We start from the raw sequence: 14856 nt of genomic DNA, 5'->3' as shown, positions 1-14856 counted from the left end.
GTAATTACTAAATCAGGACAGATTGCATTAACAAATGGGTATCCTTTTAGGTTTTTCAATTAATTAAATTGTTTCATGATAATCTATCATATTTGATCACAAGTATTTCTTCACTGAAGTTTCTCTCTAAGGTTAAGATAAAAGTAAAGAAACAGGTCCTAATTGTGCAATACTAGTATATAATGAGAATTATTCATCCTGTATAAGGATGCAGTGGTGACAGTATTAAAACACAAGGAGACAATAGTGAAATGGTAAAAAGCGTACATTTAATGTTCACATCAAATCAGGCACACTTGTTAAAAAATATGAAACTCTTTATATGACCTACAAAGAAAATACATATACCAGCAAACACCACAGTATATCTTATGTAATGTAACATTTGAAGTAGAATAGCAGCTTGCTCTGCTTTTTTTTTTCTTCTCACTTACACTGTTTACATGCATCACACATCTGTATCAGCCAGGATGTGGTAGCTCGATCATTTTTGTGCAAACAAACATACATTTTTACATGACAGGAAATGAAAAGCAAGGCAAAATGCGAGACATCTTTTCTGTGCTGAGAACATATGGTGAGCTTCTGACTCAAAACATACACTATTACAAATCCTCTGAGCCATGAACTTTTCTCAAGATTATTCATCTCATGGCTTTACCATGGCATCCATTCTTAGGATTACAGGAGGCCCCTGTGTTCCATAGAGCATAACTGTGTGGTTAGGTATGGATAATGTTGAAATGTCTGCTGAGGAGAAACAGGCTGAGGCCTGGTAGGTCTGGCTGGTATTTCGACTCTGGCGGGTCTAAAATATGCTTTGAACTGTAGAAGCACAAAAGAAAACATTAATTGTAACAGAATTGCCTTTGCATGAGTATGAGAGTATGTCCTTCTGTTTACAGTGGTACTTACTCGATTGCATCTCACTATGAGTGCTCCAATGATGGATACTAATATGACAGTGAATGCTGTAATGCTCGAGACGATCAAGATGTGTTTCAAAATGTGATTCTTGCATTGTTCCTTGGGATCTTTTTCTGTAATTAAAAGTTAAAAAGTTAAACAAAGGGATAGAAGTACATTTAAATGAACTGACAGTGCATCTGCATGTTTGAACACGATTGGTTCTCACCAACCTCTTAGAATGATAATGGTGCCTTTTCCAGAGTATGTAATTGGTGTTATGTAGCTCCAGCTGCAGAAGTAGACATCCAGGTCCTTCTCTCCCAGCAGAGAGAACTGCAAGGTGAACCCCTGGCCATCACTGATCTGGACTGGAGATACATGAAGTCGCCGCTTAAATTCAGCAGCTATAGTCGTCTTGGCGACTGTTCCATTCACCAAGTACAGGTACACAATCTGCCTGTTGCCATTGAAGTACCTGTACAAGGTGAACCCCTGTGCACCAGTCAGTGATGTGGAGCATGTGATCTCAGCAGATGAGTTAACTCTCATTAGAGAGATGGACGGGGGCTCTTGAGAAACTGCCAGGAAGAGATGAATTTTGAATGACTTTTACTGAGTATATCAAAGTACAATTTTGTGTTAATTACTTGTACTGCACCAGAGTATTTCCAGTTTATGCTAACTGTACTTCTACTCTCCTACATTTCAAAGACACCTTATACTTTAAAAAAAACAAAGTTAGGCCTACTAGTTCCTTCTTATTATATAACATAAAAGGGCAAGAATCCCACAATTCACCTCAAGAGCATTTAAAGGAAAATGTCAAACAAATCTTTAAGGGAGAATATAGTTCATCCATGTTACTGACCCAATTATCTTCTCAACCACTCAGATTTGATATGTTTCCGTTAATGGTGATCTTAGAATTACATTTTGTAAAAAAAATAAACGAGCAAGCATTATTAAAACTATATTTTTTTACTGTAGCTAATTATCAATAAATTCATTTTCAACCCTTGCTTTCACAGAAACGGGAACAGATGACTCAGACTCGGCATGGTAAACATCTGCACTGCTTTGAATCCGCACCTAAAACTTATCCATCTTTTGCATTAATTTCTCATTCACACACAAACTCACCCAGGCTAAAGCTGAGTGCAACTTCAGCAGGTATGCAGAGCAGTCCTAACACACAGCTCCACCAATGGGCTTTCATCCTGCAAGCTGGGCTGCAGGCCGGCTACCCAAGACACAGCTGACTGGCAGACTAACAGGCTAGGTGTCACACATGAGCTTAAAAGACACAGTGTGGTTTACAAAGGAAATGAGACATTGACTTTTGAAGTTAGTTTATCTGCTCTGTGTGTGTGTGTGCGTGTGTGTGTAAACCCTGTTTCTCATTAGATCAAAGATTTGGAAATGCTCGTTACTGACTAAACTGTACTCAGCGGCTGAAGTCTCTTGCAAAACAATCTACCCACACAGTCACTTCTTGTCAAATACCATGAATCTCACTTCACTTATTTTCCTATTTATGCATGAATCAAGCATCATCGAAAGTAATGTATTGCACTTCCAGTAAGTTGTAGACTTAAGAACCAAAAAGCAGTCCCAGCTTTCCTGCTGTTGATTCTTTGAAAGGTTCAAACTTTCAAAATGGGTAAAAAAAACACATTTCAATGAAACTCAATAGTACTGCTATTCGACCTCTACAACCTGACTAGTGCCCCGTCTTTGCAAAGATCACCAGGATTACATCATCAAATGTCACGTCTCACAAAATTTAATTGGAAATGCATCAAAAGAGTCATTTAACATGGCTTAGGCAGAGCAAATGCATGTTTAGGAATTTCTAGAGTTTGCCTCCATCTCAGTTGTTAATGCACAAACTTGACACTCCCTCCAACCTACACCATGAATCTTTTAGTTTAGATTTTTTTTTCATCCCAGCAACACTAGCAATAAGGGCGGTTGGTTGGGAACTGGAGGGTTGCAGGTTCAAGTCCCGATCCGGACCAAAATATGGAAGTAGGTCTGGTAGCTGGAGAGGTGCCAGGTCACTTCCTGAACACTGCCGAGGTGCCCTTGAGTAAGTCACAAAACCTCCAACAGCTCGCCGCTTCCTGCATCGCAGCTTGTAGCAGCCCCACTCTGACATCTCTCCACTAATGCTGGTCCACAGGTCCTGTTTGTGCATGTGTGTAATTTATGCATATGTAATGGTAATCCTTGTATATATTAGTTTTTTTTTGTGCTTATATTATGTTTAACTTTGTACACTGAGAGCACAGTTACTGAAGACAAATTCTCTCTGTGTGTGTGTAAGCATACCTGGCCAATAAAGCTGATTCTATTCTAAATGGTAAATGGACTTGAGCTTGTATAGCACTTTTCTAGTCTTCTGACTACTCAAATCACTTTTACACCACATGTCACGCCTACACATTCACACACTGATGACAGAGAACATCAGAATGCCATTCATACTCATTTACACGCCACCGACGAAGCAGCAGGAGCAATTCAGGTTTAAGTGTCTTGCCCAAGGACACATCAGACATGTTGCTGCAGGAGCTGGGGACTGAACCCTCGACCTTCCAATTGAGAGACGACGACTCTACCAACCGAGCCACAGCCATGTCTGTGAGAAGCATGTCTCTAAATAACAGAATGTAAAACCAGAACTTTCCTCAGGGATGAATAAAGTATGTAAATTGAAAAAAGAAAAATAGGGAAATAAACAACAAAATGAAACATATTTTGTCTTCAGTGATCCATCCATTGTTCTTTGAAAATGAAAGCTGAAAACATTTGACTCTTACTGTTCTTGTTAGGTTGTATTTTTATTTTTCGAAGTTATTGTTTCAGCACTACTGTCACAATCTGGATAATGCATCTTCAAAGGCTCAAACACTTACATGAAAAGACAGAAGAATATGAATCAAATTAAACGTATGTATTATCTCGCGTTCCTTCACTTGTATCTAATCATGAGTGTTGTTGTGGTGCAACAGAGAAGAAGCACTCTAAGGAGATGAGGATTGATTTATTGGCACACATTCATGTCATTGTTCAGCCTCTACATTGAAATGAACAAACACTTCATTTGTTTGGACATTTTTAGTTCATTTTAGTTCATTTTAGCACGTTCATGTTTGATCTTTATAAACAACAACACTTACCATAAGAATATTTGTTTGTGGAATGGAAACAGAAGTGACAACGTAAAGGAAGTCATCTTGTACCTTAAAATAAAATAAAAATATGACTCTTTACTGAGATGGATAAACCAAACACTGGGCTGCTAAAGCCCTCCTTCTACTTATTTAGAGCTATTAAAAATATTTTTATCTCCTTTAATCGTAGAGCAGCGTGTCTTGTATACGACTGTTGAGATACGATGATCACACTGTTGCATAGATGTCAATAAGTGTGATGACAGTGTGGAGAAAACTTGACTAGAAAGTAAATCAACAGATTTAATACTGGACAGTTTACATTTGGAATAAATTAGACTCCTTAAATGTAAGTCTGGCTTCCACACGTGCAGTACATGAGCTCTCGATGTGCTTAAATCTTCTTTGCTGATTTGTCAGTGGTTTATTGCTCTGTGCATTCATTGACAAATAGTTCACACCGGCTACAGAGTTCATTTCTCACAAAAGCCCGTGGATTAGGGGACTCTCAACTTTTCTTTTGACAGCCATTACCTGCAGCTTCCTGACATTACTGATTAAGTCTGCATAAAACAGAAGTGTGTGTTTTTCCTGACTCTTCTTATCATATAGTCACAGGGTCAGCAGTCAGCACAGAGGACCCTCTGATTTAAATACACACATCTCCCTCCGGTGGCCAAATGGACGAACTGCACCTTTTGAATCTTCACTGGTCCTCTGCTTGTCCTTTATGGTCCCAGCATGGACAATGTGATGGTCCAATCGACCAGAGACAGCCTCCATTCAGTTAACTGCATGTCTTTCTCCTCACCACTGCATGTGTGGGGGCTGTGTGTGGACCTGACTCTCGTTTCTGTACTGGGTGTGCAGAAGTGTGCTGGCTTGTGGAGAGTCCTGGCCCTGCAGCCAGTCCTGATAGAGAGTGTGCAGGGCAGGGTTGACATCTGGGAGACAGACCGGCAGGCTGCTGTAGGCCTCCTCCATCTGTTGCACCAGAGCTTTATCCACCCGGCCAACCATGTCGCTCTCCGCCTGACCACGACCGCTTAAGCACCCTGATAGGAAACACAAAAAAAAAACAACTACAGCAGCAGATACTAGAGGACGAGGTGTTCTAACTAACGTTCATACAGTAATCTGCTGAAACCAGGAGTGGTAGAAATTTAAAGCAATAAACATTTCTCAGATGTCTGTGGTCATTGTGTTACCTCCTGGGCAGGACAGCACCTCTACAAGCTGATAAGGCACACGTCCCTTTCTCATCCGATGAACCAGAGTCTGGATGTTCCTAAAACCATAGACAGCAGCAAACTGCAGCAGAGTTTCCCCGTCCCGCTCCAGAGTCACTTCTTGGAAGTCCCTGTTCCTACAAAACCAACGCGGTGCTCGTCAGGAGTGAAGTCAACATTCATAAGACCCGACAATAAGATACTATGTGTCTTTCTTTGATAAGATACGGAGGATTAAAGCATGGCTTCCTCCATGGGAGCTAAAGTAAGTCAAACCAGAGTAAATCTGAGGGTCTTGTATGTCTCACCTGAGGGTCTTGTATGTGATCTCATGGACTTCCAGACCAAAGAGCTCTTTGGCAGCATGTTTAAAGATGTGCTCCAGGAAGCCCTCAGAGCCTCGGCCTTCATTTCTCACTGGCACCAGGTCTCCAGCTTCTCCCAGCCTGCGACGATAATACAGGAAACTCAAACAGCCACTCAGTGAATATGTACATCTTAAAAGCCGAATGTACTCCAAACTCCATGGAGGACGGTTGGACAATAGAATAAACCAATTCAGGGGAGGGGTGAACAAATCATCCTCATGTGTCTGTATAGAAGAATCAAAACATGTTTGTGTTCCATAGACACTAAAGGAAATGGTAAATGTTTAAGCCTTAGATCGCCCTTTTCTCGTCTTCTGACCACACATAGGGCTTTACAGTACGGTCATATAAACACACATTCATACACTAATGGAAAAGGCTGCTATGCAAAGTACCAGGCTGCCAGACAGGATCTGGCCCAAATCTAATCATGAAAAGGAAAGGCGCCATTACCACAGTGTGTACAAGAAAATATAATTTCATAGTCAAACATAAGGCTAGGCTGTACTGTGAACATACTCTGTTATTCCTGTGGAAATACATTAACAGCTGTTTAAAACCAGATTGACATTTCCTGAATGTTTACTTACACATCCAGAGAGAGAAAAAATTATACTGGATGCGAGTGATAAAATAAATGTTAACTAGACCCACTATCCAGATTTCATGGTTTGGAAAGACCTTGTAGTTTTTTATGTGTTTATGTCGTTTCTTGTACAACAATCGAGAAAACACACAAACATCCAAACAAAAAGGCCCGGTGCAGAGTCGGGAAAAGAAGTCACTGAAGCAAAGAAAAAGACGGACTGCACACTGCAGGGCTCCAATGTTCCAGAAATGTACTTCATCAGGGCGATGTTTGGATCACACCTGACTGAATAAAGAGCAGCTGTGCTCGTCACCCTGGTGAAATACTTTTCTGGAATATTGGAGCCCTGCAGTTTATCTGATTTCTTGCCAAAGATAACTGTTAGTATGAACACTAGTATAACTACTCACACATGGTCCAGAGGAACAGAGTCCAGCTCCTCCAATGAAACCTTCCTCTGCTCCATGAGGTAATAAATCTCCCCTGAAACATTAAAAAAACTCTTTATTATTGTCTATTACAGACTGTGTGCTCTGTATTTTTGTGAACATGCAAATAGAAATATGTATGGCTATACTAGTAAAATTAATATAAAAGTTGTTTAAAAAAAAGTTTAAAACCAAGAAGAAGTCTTGAATGATTACAGCCAATTTCAACAACCAGCAACGTATGCATCGCTTTAATATATTATTATAGATATTCCTTGTTGGCAGCAAAGGATAAAATCACATTCATATTGGTATTTTTATTTATTTATTTTGCCTTGATTGGATAAGACAGTTGTAGAGAGAGAGAGGAACTTTTGGGAGGAGAGGCCGGGGGAAGACGTGCAGCAAAGGGCAGAGGTCAGATTCAAACCCATGGCTGCTGCGATGAGGACTAACAGCCTCTGTACATGGGGCGCGATATAACCGCTAGGCACCACTAATCACATTCCTAACTGAGGAAGCAAAAGTAGATCAAAATGCTTCTTACAAATGTGAGCCACTTCCTGTCTCAAATGCATCTTCATGAAGAGAATCTGAAGTCTGAACAGAAGAGGATAAGACGGGTTCTGCATGCTGTGTTGTGTGTAATGTTAGGTTAGCTAACACTGTATGTTTGATGCCAGGTTTTCCCTATGTTGTTTTTTTACATAGCCGAGACACTGCTGTGTGTGGATAAATGGAAAGGCTCTAGTATGACTTGTAGTTTAAGAAAGTACAATGACATCACATATGGTTGGATTGATTGAAATGTAACTTATTCATTATCTACCTGTTTGTAAGAACACTATTGGGCTCTAAAGACACCAGACCTCTAACTAATAATCACTTGATTCAACATGAGCAGTGAAAACAAAATCTAAGAAATCTGTAGGTCGAACTTTGCTCAGGGCAGAAGTGTGAGATAAGGAGGCACCAACCTGACGTGAGGACACAGTCTACATCTCTGGTCTCCAGCAGGCTGTTGTAAAACTCCTCTCGGACAGCCTCTAACTTTTTATCAAAGCAGGGAGCCACTAACATGTGGTACACCTTCTCTGGACTCAGCTTCTGCTGGGAGACAGGGCAGAAGGAAAAACAAGATAAGAAGACAGCGTGACCTGATGTGTGTGCCTTAGCTTTCACTTCACTCTAGATTTGAGGAACAGGAAGTCTGTGATATCAACAACAGATAACTTAATCTGTTACACAGACATCTTTCCAATAGGGGGATTTTGTTTTGATGATTCAGCTTTAAAAATGTGAAACACCAACTGTGACATCCAACTGGCAAACAAATATTTTCCTTAGTTGACATCTTTTTTTTTTTTTTTTTTTTTTTAAAGATTTGTTTATTAAGAAAACATAAACTTTACAAGCAAATCCACTGTCAATATGAACATTTTGTGGTCTGTTTCAAACAGACACAAAAACATATAAATAAATAATAATAATAAATTAATAACCAGAGAAAATCTAGATGTATATACTTAAATAGATTTAGCAAGTATACTTCTAATATACCCCTATATCAATTAGGCAATTCTATATAGTTATAATATAAGTATATTACAACTATACTAATAATAATACTATTAACAACAGCATCAATAATTGTAGTAACAATAATTACAATAATAGTACGTATGTGAAGTAATGATTGAGAAAGAAATAAGAGAAAGAACACACAAATCCAGTGTCTACTTAGTTGACATCTTGACAGAACCCTGCTATGCTAATTTATTACAACCCAGAATCCTGTAAAGATCTGTCCCGGCTGCTAAGGAAAGATGCTTCCTTAGTTTAACGTCTTGGGGCCTGTGTCCACCTAAAGGTTTCTTTCTTTTTTTAATTGTTTTCAATGAGGAGAGAGTGTTTGCATAAACAGGTGGCTGCCCGGACAAAAAGCGCAAAACTCAGCGTGTTTATTCAGAGAGCTACACGGTTTTTGTGCGGCCACTTTGAGTGCTTCGAGTTGAAAATCGTTCAACTTTTTAGATTTTTTTTTTGATATTCCTCGTATTTTTGTCTCCTACGGATCATTCCCTGTACCCACATCTTCCTCGCTCAAAGTTCAGACGAAGTAGGAGGGCAAGCATCCTCTGTTTGATGTTCATAGTGAAGGGGGAAAAAAAAAACCTATCTCAAATATAAAACATACAGTAAAATGCAAAGGAGCAGTGTCTGTCATACAGCGGCCATCTTTAAGTGACTGTTGTCATAGAGACAAGCGCTCAATCCAAGTGCTCCCGAGTGCACATCCAGCACTTTCTGCCCTAAAAAAAAAAAAATCGCTAGGTGGACAAAGGCCCTTAGTTCTCTTTTAATCCCATATGATAACATGTTAATCACAGACGGAAATAATTTCCCCCTCGTCCCACCTTTTTAACCTTTTAATGCTTTAACAACAACTGAACCAGCAGCTGTTAACACTGATCAGAGTGTGCAGGGATACCAACATAAACATTGTAAATGCATTGGACTGGTCAAACAACAAACTCTCACCTGCTGTTTGGAGAAGTAGTCTTTGACCAGGCAGCCCATAATCTGCTGAGGAGACCGGGCCGTGCAGATATGAGGGGTGACCAAACTGCCCAGGACACGCTCGGAATAGCGGATCCAACCTGTAGACACATGCACAGACACATTTTTATTCATAGTGACATATCAAAAGAGAATATATTCAGAAAATACACACAGAGACATGCAGTATGACAGGCTGTATGATACACCTTTTCCTAGTCAGTGAGGAGATATTGCAAGATGTTGCTAAGAATTTAACTTCCAGTACATTTTTCAAATGCGATGAAGCTGTCCCTCATGTGCATTTCCCATGGGACTCTAAAGCAATGACAAATATCTGACCCCCTTCATGGAAGTGCTAAAATGATTAATGGGAGACCTGACAGTTGGGCTGAAAATCAACGTGAACTTAGAATTGAAATAACTAGCAAATAAACTAACCTGTAAAATTTACATTCATGAAGCATAACCAATCCAAAGTCATACATTCTCATTTGTAAGTTTCTGAATAGTGACGGTTTACCGACTTTAAGTCATTACTGATTGTAGACGTCAATTTTGTCACATTAAAAGAAACGAGATTGGAAAGGTTTCGTGACATAGTTAAGACAAATGGTTATGGAGGCCAGTTTAGCTCAGTGGTTAAATGGTGTGTCCCATGTATTGAGGCTATAACCCTTTGAATTGTAAATGGGCTTGAGCTTGTGTAACACTTTTCTTCTGACTACTCAAAGCGCTTTGTACACCGCATGTCACACCTACACATTCACACACTGATGGCAGAGGCTGCTATGTAGTGAGACCATCAGCAGTAACTAATCCTATTCATACACATTCATACCCCGCTGACGAAGCAGCGGGAGCAACTTCTAGACTTAAGTGACTTGGGGTGCCCAAGGAGCTGGGGATTGAACCCCCGACCTTCCAGTTGTGTAGATGACAGATGCGGTGGCCCCATGTTGCCCACCCTTGGCCATGTAGCGCATGTCACCCCCCACCCTCTCATCCCTTTTTCTGATTCTATCCAAACCTCCCAATTTGATTCATTTATTTTATTTATCAGCGGACCGTGTGCAATGACATTGATCATTTATACAAAGATGGTTGCACCAGATTTGGCGAGTCGCTGATTTCCATCTGTAGTCGTCACATAAAAGTGATGCAAGACAAACAATAATAAAGCTCCACTTGGCAGAAGACCACAAAGAAACCCACCTGACAACACTACATAATAAAATGCTATCAACACTGTGGAAAAATGTATATCCTGCTCGGTGCTCAATATTAAATATTATATTTAATATTTATAATTATATACATTTATAATATAATTTTATTATATAAATAATATATTAGAATATTTACAATGAATATGTTTTTAAAAAGTGTGATTGCATGTACGGGGGCCTTGCAATAAATAAATAGCGGGAGGACCATAACACACACTGCATGATATAAGGGACAATATAATACACAATAGCTACATTATAAAGTGACCACAGGTTCCTTACTCAATAAAAACCTGAAGTAGACACTGCACAGAAGAGGCTGCAACAGGAGGGGCAAAGTTATCACATTTAAAAGTAACCAAGAATCAGTGGTCACCCCACAGACTGATGAATGGAAGTATATGAATTTGTTCCTGAGAAAAAAAGCTTTTCTCTTTACATCTCTGATGAAGGGAGTGGTCAGAGAAGAGCCTTCTATCTTCCCCAGCCAGCACACCACTGCTATCTCTACTTCTAGAACAAGCGGCCTCTTCGTATGCAGCGCACAGCGTGAAAATAAGACTGAGGAATTTAAAGACTGAGAACCAGCAGAGACAAAGTAGAGGCAAACAGATGAGGCAATCATTGCAGTAGAGCAGAGCTTCTCAACTGGTGGGTCGGGACCCAAAAGTATATAGACACATTTGTTTTGTTCCATGTCTTTGCTCCATTACATGTTTTGTAACGTCATAAGTGAAAACTGCGTAATTCCGTCAATAAATAAATCTGATCTAATCTAATCTGAAAACAAATTAAACAGGAGAGACACAGGAGAATATGGTAGGAAATGAGGGGCGAGGAGGAAGGGAGTTTTACCTGGGCAGGAAGAGGTAAACATCGGCAAGGCACTGGAGTCATGGTGCCTCCTGCGATACCTCTGGATAAACTCCTTCTGACTCTCCAGGATGCTGAAGCCGGCCGCCAGTGTGGTGTCAAACACATACTGTACTCCTGCAGGGTCAACGCAGAGAGGGATACGATCAGAAAGAGCAACGGAGGGAAAGAATGTTGAATATATATGATAGATGGACGTCCTCTCCACACAATCCATAAGGAAATGATTCTGGCTGTTTCAAGAAGCTCAGTTTCTGAATTTCTAATTCTTGTTATGCAGCATTTAAAAAGGAAGAAAGTGCAACATTATACACATTAATCCAGAAGAAATCCAGTATACCCTCAGTCGTGACTCAGAGAGATATTCACTTTCTACAATGAGTGAGACGCTGTCCCGCTGCTGTGTTGTTGCCTGTGCCGTGTTTACATGGATGGGACGGCCAGCCGGCTCATCCCCTTGCGTATAAAAGCTGTTTGAGTGAGGGACGTCTTTATTTAAAAGTCACATTTTGAGATTGCACTCATTCTGTGTAAATTTACATGCAACGTGAAGCTGCGAGCTAACTAAAGCGTGCTGCCATTAGCACGCTAACAACAATGCAGCTCTAGATAAGGACAATTTTGTGCGCCGCTTGCACTTGGCGCTTAATTACGGCGCGTTCCAGTTTGAGAACTCCTTTGAGCAAACGCGAGTGGAGAGGGGTTGGAGGTGTGACGCTGGAGGAGAGCGGAGGATTCGGTGTGGCGGAGGTGTCGCCAAACAGCAGTTTGTTTTGATTTCACGCCGGTGCTCAGGGGCGACATCTACTGGATCAAAAAGTCGCACATTCTTCCTTTAAATGCAAAATAAATGCTTTAACAAATTCAACAAGCTGACCATACAAAACTCGTTCTAACTGGCGGATGCAAAAAACATTATGAAGCAACTATGACGGAACAAGAACAAATGAAACTAAAAGAAAGAGTATTTAAATATCGTGTAGAACTTGAGATGCTTTGTGTTGCGAGAGTGAAAACAGCGACAGGTGAGTACAACTCGCTCACCTAAGCTCTTTAGGAAGCCGCAGAGTTTTTGGGTTGCCTCGGTGATGTCCAGTCCGAACTTGACAGCAAAGAAAGGCAGAGACTGTGGACACACGGATGCTACCAGCACCTTGTGCTTTGACACGTCACACCTCTGACGGGGGAAACAAAGGGGACAATGTCAGAAGTTATTGCGAAGAAGTTAACTTCCTGGCTCGTCAGGTTTCACGGGGCTGACTGGTTGTGCATCGTACCTTATTGAGAGCCAGGACCCGCTCCACTTCCTCCAGGCTCTGCTGAGTGATCTTCAAACTCTCCTCCTCTGACAGACAGCCATCACAGGACAGACAAGCACTCAGCAGCAACTGGGGGCCTTCTTGCACCTTAAGGAGAAGATGAGGAGGGTGCTTGGATTTGTCATTTTTGAAAGGCTGTGCGATATATCAAGTGTTTAAGATAAATTGAAATATTCTCAAGCGAAATATTGGGTAAAAAAAAACATTGTTTATATCAATAAAGTTTATGTTGCGCTGAACTTTATACTTCTTTTCCTTAGAGCGGCCAGTTTTCATATTTCTCCTCTCACTGTCCGTCCCTCGTCACCCTGCTCCTCCTCTCTCCCTCTCTGAGCACAACTCCAAAACTTCCTTCATAAGTAAATACACAGCTGAATGTATTTCCTTATGCAGAAAAGGAACTCACTTTTAAGGAAATCAGTTTTTTTTATTTCACAAATTGGTAGTTTATTTTCAGGTCATTTGTCATGTACCTGTTAACATAATAATAAAAGTGTCTTTGTGACATTTGGACCGTGTGGATGTGACTTTGTTTCTGTTATTTCACTACATAAGAAAATATCAAGAGGTATATAAACATTGTGTGTCGCCATTCAGCTAAAAAAAATATCGAGATATGGTTTTGGTCCATTTGGCTCAGCTCTTGGATTTAGTGCCCACGAACCACAAGAGACAGATAATTAAAGGAACGGAGAAAATTCAGGAAGTTATCAAGATGACTCGACCATAAGTCTGGGATCTAAACTTTAAAAAAAAACTAACTTCATACTTCCCTTTTTAGGATAAATGAAAACATATTTTGAATTTGATCTATCAAAGATCTTATAGTGTCTAAACCCCACAAGATCTTTTTTAGACCTCAACAACAATTTCAGAAGATATTTTCTACAATGTGATGACACACACATAAACTGACTTTGACAGAAACATGAGGAATGCCCCTATAATAAATAACTACATGATGAGTGTTTTGCCACATTAATAAAAGATAAATGAAACTGCAGCGTCAACAGACATTACCTGTCCATTGACTTCATCTATCTCCTTGTGTGAGTCGGCATCATCTTCACTCTGCTTCTTGTTGCACTGTGTGAGAAAGATCAATATTCAAATTCACGATTGGCAGCATGACAAAGTTTTTCAAACAATACACAGATAAGCTGACTGATACAGATCCAGATATTTACCTGTTTTGTGCAGTTCTCACACTTCTCCTTGCGCTTCCCTTTGTTGACTTCTGACATTTTTCTTTGTGATTATCTGTAAAATAAAGTGGATATTTATAAAGGCAGCAGAACCATTAGATCCCCAGCGTTGTCCTGAAGCACTGGTACAATGACTCTGCCTGGAGAGCCTGCTATGTGTGTTGTTCAGTCAGCTCCACCCTGACTGTCAGCCTGTCAGATCACAACTAGCTCAGTTTTCATGGACACAACAGCTCAATAATGATGGGAAACCACAAGGGGAAACTGACAATGAACAAAACTACTAACCTGTCATTAACTGTTTAAATGGCTCAGGTTAATTATACACACAGTGCAAAGAAAAACAGCCTCAGAAGCCATTACATCATATTTTCTTGGCATGAGGAACTTAAAAAACAATCATGGGCTGACAAACTAAATCCCACATTTATTATACAAATTAAACAAAAATCACTCGCCAATCATTTAACCAAAGTAATAAAAAAGTCGACTTTGTGGTCAATATTTAACTATAGTTATTGGTTATTCTAGCTATAAATGTAGCATCAATAATGTAGGTTATTTCTAAGTGATGCTGTGAGAAATAAATGATTTTTAAAGCGATTTCAAATGCGCTACTGCGGTAAAGGCCTTTTTTATGAAGGGTAGTTCATTTGTGAAACTGTGTGTTGATTTAACAATAAATAAAACAGGCCCTGTGTCAACACTACAAGGTCGAATTTTAAGGGAACTCACCGGCAGGTTTCTATTTCAGTGCCCTTTCACACAAAGGCATGTGGGGCAAAAAATGCAGAGGACAGTCAGAAAAACAGCGCAAGACAAGACAACCCGCACTGACACACCGCAGCTGCTCCTCAGCTCTCTCTCAGTCTCAGGTGAAGTCGTCTGTGAGCGGTGTCATCGCCACTCGTCGCTGAACCGACGCGGTTATATCATAATATACAACTTCGGCTTACATATGCGTCGGAGAGT

At 40.2% G+C, this 14856-nt stretch overlaps 2 protein-coding genes across 3 annotated transcripts; both read right to left on the bottom strand.

The window, feature by feature from the left end:
* Window positions 1-247: 247 nt before the first annotated feature.
* Window positions 248-2212, bottom strand: LOC132955659 (uncharacterized). Its single transcript, XM_061028598.1, has 4 exons — window positions 2050-2212; window positions 1140-1487; window positions 916-1040; window positions 248-825 (listed from the first exon to the last, which is right to left on the bottom strand). The coding sequence occupies exons 1-4, from the start codon at window positions 2123-2125 to the stop codon at window positions 682-684; spliced, it is 693 nt and encodes a 230-aa protein (XP_060884581.1). The 5' UTR covers window positions 2126-2212; the 3' UTR covers window positions 248-681.
* A 1724-nt stretch (window positions 2213-3936) lies between these two features.
* Window positions 3937-14723, bottom strand: narf (nuclear prelamin A recognition factor). Of its 2 annotated transcripts, none has more exons than XM_061028026.1 (12): window positions 14611-14723; window positions 13867-13931; window positions 13700-13765; window positions 12638-12766; window positions 12405-12537; window positions 11343-11477; window positions 9241-9359; window positions 7677-7809; window positions 6682-6754; window positions 5623-5760; window positions 5294-5451; window positions 3937-5140 (listed from the first exon to the last, which is right to left on the bottom strand). In XM_061028026.1, exons 2-12 carry the CDS (start codon window positions 13921-13923, stop codon window positions 4893-4895), a joined length of 1389 nt encoding a protein of 462 aa, XP_060884009.1. In that variant the 5' UTR covers window positions 13924-13931; window positions 14611-14723; the 3' UTR covers window positions 3937-4892. The 2 variants fall into 2 exon arrangements, with proteins under 2 accessions (XP_060884009.1, XP_060884010.1); XM_061028027.1 differs by having other exon boundaries at window positions 7677-7806.
* Between the last annotated feature and the right edge of the window lie 133 nt (window positions 14724-14856).

This window comes from Labrus mixtus, chromosome 21, assembly GCF_963584025.1.
Source record: "Labrus mixtus chromosome 21, fLabMix1.1, whole genome shotgun sequence".
Classification (NCBI taxonomy): Eukaryota; Metazoa; Chordata; class Actinopteri; order Labriformes; family Labridae; genus Labrus; species Labrus mixtus.
This window is presented reverse-complemented; position numbering and strand designations above follow the sequence as displayed.

What these genes read in the sequence shown, in the direction of transcription:
- LOC132955659 (XM_061028598.1), bottom strand. Translation starts at nt 2,125, where the DNA reads ATGAAAGCCCATTGGTGGAGCTGTGTGTTAGGACTGCTCTGCATACCT. An exon ending in TGCACTCAGCTTTAGCCTGG is followed by an intron (nt 1,488 to 2,049) that starts GTGAGTTTGTGT and finishes TCTTCCTGGCAG; the next exon opens with TTTCTCAAGAGCCCCCGTCC. An exon ending in TCATAGTGAGATGCAATCGA is followed by an intron (nt 826 to 915) that starts GTAAGTACCACT and finishes GTGCTTCTACAG; the next exon opens with TTCAAAGCATATTTTAGACC.
- narf (XM_061028026.1), bottom strand. Translation starts at nt 13,923, where the DNA reads ATGTCAGAAGTCAACAAAGGGAAGCGCAAGGAGAAGTGTGAGAACTGC. An exon ending in CGGCTTCCTAAAGAGCTTAG is followed by an intron (nt 11,478 to 12,404) that starts GTGAGCGAGTTG and finishes TTGACCCTGCAG; the next exon opens with GAGTACAGTATGTGTTTGAC. An exon ending in AGACTGTGTCCTCACGTCAG is followed by an intron (nt 6,755 to 7,676) that starts GTTGGTGCCTCC and finishes TTAATGTTTCAG; the next exon opens with GGGAGATTTATTACCTCATG.